This window comes from Pleurodeles waltl, chromosome 12 (genome assembly GCF_031143425.1).
Source record: "Pleurodeles waltl isolate 20211129_DDA chromosome 12, aPleWal1.hap1.20221129, whole genome shotgun sequence".
Classification (NCBI taxonomy): domain Eukaryota; kingdom Metazoa; phylum Chordata; class Amphibia; order Caudata; family Salamandridae; genus Pleurodeles; species Pleurodeles waltl.
In genome coordinates this window covers 224350222-224360257 of record NC_090451.1, presented here as the reverse complement: position 1 = coordinate 224360257, position 10036 = coordinate 224350222, and the positions used below count along the sequence as shown (strand labels likewise).

Below are 10036 nucleotides of genomic sequence, written 5' to 3'. Positions count from 1 at the left end.
TGGCGGAAAGGCTGGTGGAAATTGCCTCATTATCCGGCTGGCGGTGGCGGAGTTACAAAAGTGGCAGTCATGCCATGAACATTATATGGTGGTCTGGCCCACCATGCTGGTGGCGGTAATTACTGCCACAGTTGGCATGGTGGCCCGGACTGCCATGTTCATAATGACCGCCATAATATCTCTCCTACTGATTCCTGACAGAAGAACTTCCTTTGGGATCAATTCAGGGTAACCAATGTCGATCTCCCTCCTGTGAAGGGAAGGTCAAAAGGTTATTGAAAACTTTGGATCCAACCATCTTATTGTTCCAATCAAAGTATTCTAGAATCCCTGCAGTATAAGTGGAGGATTTAAATGCCTGTATTACAACAGGAGAAGGGAGAGGCGAGGGGTGGAGGGCTGGTTGCATTGTATCAGATAATAGAAGTCAGTAATGCCAGCTAGAAACCAATGGACATAAACATTACAACTTAGGCTAGGTTTAAAAAACCAAGCAAGAAAAACTTCTGCGAAGGGGGAAAGGCTACACCTGGTTGACTATTTTGGTGTGAGTACATTCCATAAATGCCAGCATTCTGGAGTTGATTGTACAGTGATAGTAATCGCTTGCCACTTATGTGCTGGGACTGTATTGAGACTGCAGACGGGAACTCGCCAGAGGCCTCACACAAACCTAAGAGCAGGCAGCTTAGTGCATGTTTCCAGAAGCTGGATATAGCGCATTCTTGAGCTTTCGTGGTGCCTGAGCCTGCCTAGCCTCTTCATCCTTGTGGCCATGTAGAGTGGTGCTCCGTGAGCTGATCTGAACGTCAGTCAAGGAAACAGAACTAGAGTCGAGGAACACTGAGTCAAAGGTCGTCAAACTTGGGCCTTTCATCTACCTGGTCAATACCATGGATTTCTGAAAGGGGGCGTGGATAAGACCCATACACCAGTCAAAGCCAAAATGGTGGTTATCCATGGAGTATTGACAGGGGTTCCCAATCAAAGGTGAGGTCGCGGTCTCTCTGTGGTGCCAGCTTCCATCAATATCTCATACAAGGAGAAATTTCCAAGTGCTAGAGGCAGTGGCAAGGCATCCATTTCCTGTTTTTTGTTGTGTTCTTTGTCCCTTTGCTTTTCTTTTTGGCCAGAGTTTTCTCTATATGTTGAACCTCTGGAAATGGAACTGTTGCTCGGCTCTTTATTCCTTCCTGATGTCAGGATGAGTTTGGTGCCTTGTTGCTATTCAGATATACAATCCTAATCTTAAATCAAGAGCTACACAAAGTTTTTCACCTTTCTTCCTGAACTGTGACTCTCTTAAGGTGACTCTTGTCACCTTCATGTATACTACTCTGTGCAGGGTGGCACAATGGATACTGTGGGGAGTCGTCCATTCCCTGAGGGACCAAGAAGGCGACTTAACAGACAGACTCAGGGTCCGGTCCTTGACATTCTAATGACACACAATGGCAAAGCAGTCAGAATACCCCAAATAAAGTAAAGCTGGCTGCGTCAATACACAAGCAGGGTCAAATTAGTTATGATGAATTAAAACGCTTGAAGCCTTAAGTGACCATCAGAATAGAGATTTAGACCCGACACCCTTGGGCGTCAATGTACTTCCAATCTACACAGCAATAAAAGACACGGTATGCCAGATAATTCACTCCAAAGGTAGAAGCATCAAGAGGAACAGAAAAGAGAAAATTCCTTCTCACGTAAATGACATAATCAGCCTGCGAAACTAGGTCCTGGTTTTTACCTGCTTAACTTGGACAAACCCTTAAGGTCAATACTTCACTGACCACTGATAAGTAAAAACAAAATCTGAGAAGCAAAAACAATCTGTAAGAAATATGAACTGGGGCCTAGGACATAGTGAGATTTATCAATTTAAAAAGTACACATATAAAAATAATATTAACACTTAAAATAAGAAGGGCAGCAAGTCCAGACGCTATACTCAGTGCCATTCTAAGTGGTGGCACAAAATATGCAGCACTGTTGCTCCAAGAGGCTCGAACCAGAGCGGTGTCTGGGCCGTTTCTTGGATCCTTTCTCTACTCCACGTATAAGAGCGGGCCAAGAAACTCCCTTGTGTCCAGCAAACGTATCTCCCCGCTGGAGCTTAAGTGTAAAGTAAATCAGTGCTGTAGCAGGTGGAGGAGCTGCCTGAGGTAGGCAAGGTCATCCCTTGAGAAGAAGCTGGGTTCCATCGTGGACATAGTACTTTACATCAAGGCTGGAGCGTAAATATTCTAGCAATGACGTCCTCGAATAAGGAAAATGAATCATTGTGCTGCTGTTCTCTGGATTTTTGTGCCACATTTGATAGGGCAGAGGCACAGATCCCATAGGATAAACAAAAATACTGAGATTGCCTCTGGCATGACCTCGGTCTTCTGAGTCAGTAAACTGGAATGAATCCAGCATGACACGTGTGGTCAAGGAGGGAAACAACTTACCCTAAATGTTGTGCTTAAGCATGCTACGTCCTTGCTCCCATTCCATTCGCCCACCCCTGAAGGTTGGAAGGCGGGTGAAGGAGCATTCCACCCAATATTTGGAAAGCAGGAGGGAAAATGATTGAAGACTGTCAATAGAAGAAGCCCAATCTTCTTGTATCCAGAAACTAGGACTGATGCAATGGTCATCAAGCCAAGAATAAAACCTTCACGGGAACAGGGGCGCAATGTTCTTCCGTAAGGAAACCATTGCATTTGTGAGACAGTGGCTAGTTTGGAATGTAGCCTTGCAAGGAGGGTTAATGAGTCACATAATAAGTATAAGGCACATAAACTTAATGAACTACAGTTATTTTCCAATAAAAAGCATCATTCTTTTTATAGCAGAAGTTCAAGAAACAGTGATGTTGGCTCTTTTGACTCAATCATGCGACACATAAAATCAAAGATAACTTTACAAGCGATTTGGCAAACAACAGACAGTCTGGTCACGGAAATGTATTTAAGGAGACAACACTTAATTAACAACATTTCTATTACAGTTTAAAACGAGGTCTCTATAAGTGCAGGACAACCAAGGGACTGGTAATCGAATGACAGCTGCAAAAACATGTAATACCAACTTGCCCACAGTGCACAACACGGAGGCCCTAAATTACTTTTGATGCTACAGGGGAAGTGGCTAAAAAAATGGTCACCCCCAGACAAAGCAGTGGTGTGACACTGAATCTAATCGATGAAAGGTGAGCATTTTCATGTGCACTGAAGAAACTGCTGTATGACAGAAGTGGAAACTAAATGTGCCTTAAGTTAGGTTTATGAATTTTTGTAAGTATAGTTTGTGTGTCTGAATGGAACATTAAGAACAGTGTTGTTTTTACTATTAAAATGTTATATGGATTAGAGTCAAAGTGAAATAAAACTGAATCGAAACATTCAATACCAGAGAAATTATACAGAAGAAAAGAAGATTACCACTCCGATTGCAAAATTTTAGTTTCACAACGGAACACAAATTGGCACACAGAGTTGTGGTCATTTATTGCACAATCCAGAACTTTAAATGTTACATTCCAAATGCTGGTGAATTCATTTCGCCTTTATTATACATACATTTATCTATTTTACACATATGTACACAGGACACTGTGCAAGGGAGTTGCTCCTAAACATGCCTCCCCATCAGTATCACAAACTCTTTGAAGGTTCAACAAGGGGGGCTAGGGAGGAAATTGATCTCGGTGAGATGTTACGAGTTGGCAGAGGAGTCATAAAGAGGCATACTACTGTTCCAGAGCCAGTTTGTAGGGGTGCTGCTCTCTTGAGAAAAGCCTGTGCTGCTTGTCCCCTGTGGGTGGATGGGGAGACAAGTATTATCAGATAGAAACAGTTCCACTTAGATGCAATCCTGCTGGTTTTAAGAAGATTTAACACAAGTGGACTTCCCTTGGCCACGAAGCAAACCAATAAATTTGAGGAATCTTCATATTTCTGTGAAGTACGTAGATGAAATCAGCCAATATCCAAGCCACACAGGTTCACTGCTCAGGCATAATAAGGCATAAGGACCAGCGGGATGCGGTGTATTGAATTCAATTCACAATAAAAGCTGGAAATACATCGGCAGTCGCGGATTCTTTAACATGCCGGGCAAAGCATCTCTTGCTTCAGGTCGCAGCGGCCACTCGTCATCCATAACACCCACCTTTAGTTCCACTACACAGCTAGCTTTGGCTTTGAAGGACTGTGTCCTTGCAAACAGATGCTCAGAAAACTTAAGAACTTATAAGAGGAATGCCCAAAAACCATCAAATTAACAAAGTGGCGTTAGTTCTACATAATAAAAGACAATTACTAATATTAATAAATCAGTGCATGACACTCATTTTCACAGATCAGAGCTGAGCATTACTTTCGTAAAATTAAACCGAGGCATTAGGGGGACCCAGTATGAACCACTAACCAATCAAAGTCAATTAAGACAAAATGTTGTAGCAAATGTGTGGCTGTAGGTGCAGGGACGAACTCCACTTTGAAGGATATTTCACTCATACACTTTTTTGGTTTACACAGTGACACCACCTACACTGACTCCCAGCAGAAGGTAAGGACTTTGGAACGCTCAAACTTTAAACACCTCCGCGCCAGATAGCATGGGGCACCACCGTTTCAGAGTCTGTCCCTTACTACCAATAGAAGGTTAATAAAGCGTCCAAAGCGAGGCACACCTGTTAACACACAACTTATTTGTTATTACCCTGCTGGGGCTATATAGGCATATGGACATCTCCAAGCTCCAGTAAAGCAACCTCTGCCTCTGGATAGATCTGGATTCTACATTATGGTTACGCTTTGTCTCCTTATGGGCAAACCTCATGAACGACAACCGGAACCATACTTTCTGTATAGGCTTTTTTTTTTTGTTTGCAATCCAAGGCAGGAGCAAATTTAAAAAATAGCATGCAGTATTTTCAATGAATGGGCTCGAATAAGACTGACTAGGGCTACCCAGAGCCGAGAAATCAGATATGTCATACTACGCTCTTTTGAGGGGTGCAGACGTTTGCATGACACACAAAAGCTGCCACATGTGCAAAAGGCAAAACAGGCAACTTAAAGACCCTGGACACTGGTAGCAAAAGCCCTATATTCACCCAAAAATACCGACTCCTGGAGAATTTTCCCTTATATTGTGCATTAGATTAAGACCAGCATTACTTGGGTATCCTCCTGTCGAAGTAATTCCTGGGAACAATTAATTTCCAGACAGTATGGAACAGCATCAAGGTCAGGAGTACCATGGTACCACGACACCAAAATTGACATTGCCAGATGCACAGACATCATGTCCTTTACACTAAAGACAAATATCAATACTTTCTTTCTCATCGAACCCTGGATTTGTTTAGGGGTTGCATGGTTTAGATACAGGGTAAAGGATCCAACATTCACAAGCTTTGCCTTACTTTGAGGAGTGAGGAACATGTATACTATCTAAGCATGGCTAGGTATTATGGCATAATCACAGCCCTTTGTTATAACACAATGTAAGCATAAAAGTGCCATTAATCAGTCCAGGGCCAGGTACAATCAATACTTCAGCAATATTAGGTGTTCTCATAATCCAACCTATCCACTGTATTTCATGTGAGTAAGAAATCATCTTCTCTTTACCAGCTTTGAGCCAGAATGGTCTTGATAGCATTATCCAATAACATTTGAGTACATGATCACAGTAAGGAATATTAACCTACAAGAGATCGCCAAGTTGAGTCATTATCCTGCATGTATGAAGTACAGTTATTCCATATTTATAGCCAGCTATATATTAAGGCAATCTCAGTCAGACACCCAACGCTTGCGGAATCAGAGCTAGATAATATCTTCCTCTAACGAAAGCAAGGTATTAATGGAAGCCATTAAGAACCTGGTATAAGCGTCATTCATTCTGACTGAGTGTGGTGTTAGTTTCCCAATCATAATAGGCTATCCCAAAAGCCGAATGACAGCAAGGTATGACTAGACTCATTTAATGTTGTAACATTGATTGTCTAAAGTAATCAGCTACATAATCTCACTGATGAAACAGACGAGGGAATGTCCTGTCAATGTAGACAGGGTCTTGTTTTATACGTAGACAGTGTGTGTACTGTTTAAATCGAGGCTTGTAATGCAATAGATGTTAGGGTGTCTTTCTTGAGGCTGCCACTTACAACAGTGATGCACAATGCAGGTCTTTGAGTTGTGCAAGCCATTGGAATTGAGGACAAGTATGACTTTGTAATTGATTCCCCTTAGTATCTTTTGTGAATACTGAAAAATATCACCATAAATATTCATGTTGGATATCCTGAAAAAAAAACAAAGACTGGAGTTGTACATGCCTTCCTGGTAGGTGTCAGGATCATCTGCTGCTCCTTGGTCTACTTTCTGACATTTGGGTCAGTACAAGGCTAAAGATTCAATGATAAAATAAACCTTCTAGCAGCAGTCTCCTTCAGTGGATGAAGGTCAATTAATACTTCTATTAAAGTTATAAACGGGTCTGCTGCTGGATGACCACAAAATGTGGTGATTTAAAAAAGGAAGTTTGTATTAATACCTTCTCATAGAAGAGATGTGGATCCGTTCTCAATATAGCATTCTGTATGATCCTCTTGCCTGCTTTACATGAAACTTGGATTGAACTGGCGGTCTACCTGCAACTCCTTCTGGCCAGCCAGCCAATGAGATGCAAATAATTAGCTTATAAAGTAATTAATACAGACATAAAACCAAATTAGATGCACACAGAGAGATAGCTAAAAATAAACTTGAGACACAATGAAAGATTTTGATCTTCCATGATAAAGCAATGTAGTCAAGTTGGGAAACCAATACTAGCATTAAGATTTCCTGACAGTGGAAGGTAACATGTTATCCACTACAAGACATCTTTCCTGTGAAGGGCACTAATGGACATATCTTGTGGCAGTTAGGTGGGGAAATTTTGGTTCTTCAACAAGTTAGGATATCTTACTAATTTGTTATCTTCGACGATTGACTTCAAAACTTTTCCTATCAGTGAGTATAAAATGGATTTCTTGCTTTTTGACATATTTACTGAAACATTTTCTCCAAAGATCTACTTTATAGGTTAGAGGAGGCTGAATTACCAAATTTCTTACATTTATTAAAGTCTTACTTTTTGCAATGAGGCCATTTTTCTCAGCTAGCATACAATCGGTCCTCATCAAATGGGAAACTTCTATGTGCTGTTGGTTGCCAGGATCTGTCCATGATACCCTCAGCAATGGGCATCTACACAAAGAAATCAATTGTCTGAAGACTCCAATTGATGGGACAAAGTATTTAACAGGGCTCTCAAGCATACGGTAGCATGTCCACCATGGCTCCCCCACTACACTCCAGGTATATTAAAAACAATCTTTAACTACATATAAGTGACTATCAGTAATCATAGAACCTCAGGTCCACAAATGTTCATTACTGTTTGTCAACAACCCAATTTTTTAGCAAGTTGTCTCATCCATGAAACAAATGTTTTAGAACATCTGTACACAGCTTCACTTGGTCTCTCACAGCTGTTAACATCGTGCTCCAGATAACATTATGTTAGACAGAGACAGACTTGAAGGACAAAGCTACCTACCTGGCTTCACACAGTGTGCTGAGGTACAATACAAACCAGCAAAAGGAGACTAATCGAAGCCAGCATCAACATTAATGCTGTTTTTGAGGTTTTCGTACAGCACAAACATTCACTATCATCTATCGACTTTAGTATAGGGGGAAGGGAATTTCACAAATTAGCAACCAACACAGAAGAGGAATGGCTACATCATTTAACCTTCTTGAATTTGAGAAGTGAGTGAAGCAAATTATTTGCTCATCTTAAGTTTCTCATCGGTCTATACTTTTTGAAATATGATCTTGAAAATAGAGGTCTTTTTTGGTTGACTGATGAGAAGGTGATGCTTGAGGACAACTTCAATTTTTGCTTGTCTAGTCGGAACAACATGATCTCTCCTGCCTTTGCCTTTTCCATTCAGCTGCCTAACCACTGAATTTCGTAACTTCTCTGCAAAATCAACAGGACCTTATTAGTAATTCCCAAAAAAGTACTGTTTACCAAGTCAATTTGGATAAAACTGATAATTTGCTTCTTTTACAGAAAGGTCAGGTAGCATAACACTTTCTGCAATAATCCTAAATGATAAAACCAAAACTCTCTATATACCTGTGTTGCCATTGATAGGTCACAACCCCCCCAGATTCCAAGATTTTAAACTATAGTCATTGGTGTCAGGCATGGGACTAGACCAGGTGACAGAAAGAGATTAGCATCAGCATAATCTTGGTGTTGCTGGGATTAAGATTTAAGTGTTTTGCACTCTTTTAGACAATTATCTCCATCAAGATGTTCACAAATGTGTTCACAAATGTAACACTGTCTTCAGTTGAACAAGATATAATTTAGCAAAAATAAATCTTGTTCATTTGGTCTGGAAGCCAAAGGAGATGCAAATGGCAGCCCTATGGGCCACACAGTCAAATGTTCGTACCAGTCTAGGAGGCAAATTTCACCCCAAAAATACAGTGATTGAAACACTTATCCTTAGGACCCAGGTAAAACACTGAAAATACAAAATGAAAATACACCTGTTCAACCATTATCTTTGCAACATATTCTATGCAGGCAATTCTTCCATCTGAATTCCTGCAATGAGCCTGAGCTCCTCTGTCCTTGCATTCACGCTATACTGCACCTAGTCCTCCCATTGCAAACAAATAGAGCACATTATTTTCAGAGAAAAATCTACAGAAGTTCTAAGGTGGAAAAATCCCATCTGTATTGATACAGATATCAATATTACTTCTAAAATAGAGATCAATTGTGACCCAAGAGCACAAAAGTAAAGAGAACATGGAGGGAACATATGCAGAACAAGAAAGCAGTGAGGTACTACTCTTCTGGTAGCTCTTCTCTAGCAAAAAAAGATCAGAGAAGTGAAACCTTCTATACTGTAGACTTGAGGGAAATATTCCACTGTGGTGACATCAAAGTCCTTATGTTATGAGAAAAAGGCTGTATGCAAAGTCCTAAATCCCACAGCATTTTAGCTGTGACTGCACTCTGCCTACAGTATACATTTGTGGCAGAGAAAGATATTAATACTCACCACAAGCCAAGAAAAATCATTAAATAGTCAAAGTGGTATTGCTGTTACCCAAAGATGGTGATATCACTACCCAGCAGCACAGATGCATTGATGGCAGCTACCAATACTTGACATCACTCAACATCTCTGCATCACAGCAACATATGTGTGCAGAACTGAGTATCTGGACACATAAGTGCCATGATTAATCAGGAAAACAGATTGTTACACCCATCCAACAAGGATCCAGGTATGTCATGAAAACCCAGACCTTTGCAGAAAGATACATCAGAAGCACTCTAACATGTAGACTAAAGTAGACTGATGTTTTACAGCTGATTTCGTTTCTACACAAACAGAAATGTTCTCATCCCAGAGTGTGCTTGCTGCACACCATAGAGGGTGTTGTGATCTCCGATTAGCCCAGTACATTTTCACACAGTTGCCTTCCTACATTTTAGTCAGCAAGGTGATCTAAAGAACTAAACAGAACAGAATGGAACATCTTGTCCTGCTTTAGTGTTGATTATCACATCCACCCTCCACTAGAAGCTGCAACTTGTATTATAAACTCTTTCCAGGTTTTGCCAGGGCTCTGCTTTGCTTAGAGGCTGAATGAATACTATAAACAAGCCCATTCTCTCCAGGAAGAGGTGTCTACATCAATTAAGCAAAAAGGTGCAGGAACACACCATGTGGAGGTCCCTAACAGAAGGCATTCTCCTGTCTCCCTCCTAAACTTGTACACAGAACATTGAAGTTCTCACATATACAAAGTCCAAGACTCTTCACTCTTGTCCAAGACTCTTCACTCTTGCCCAAAACCCTCTGTTTCCTCGATGGCAAACATTAGCTTTTCTTTCAGCTGCTCGAAGCTCTTGTAAGGGGGCAGATCCAATCGATTAAAGCTAGAGAGAGAAAACA

At 41.0% G+C, this 10036-nt stretch overlaps 1 protein-coding gene across 6 annotated transcripts in view; it reads right to left on the bottom strand.

The window, feature by feature from the left end:
- Positions 1-2947: 2947 nt before the first annotated feature.
- Positions 2948-10036, bottom strand: part of WWP2 (WW domain containing E3 ubiquitin protein ligase 2) — a 461427-nt gene continuing 454338 nt past the window's right edge. For all 6 annotated transcript variants that reach the window (XM_069216846.1, XM_069216845.1, XM_069216843.1 and 3 more), the window contains one exon: positions 2948-10020. In XM_069216846.1, the coding sequence (XP_069072947.1) occupies positions 9921-10020 (100 nt within the window). In that variant the 3' untranslated portion in view covers positions 2948-9920. The remainder of the gene's footprint in view (positions 10021-10036) is intronic.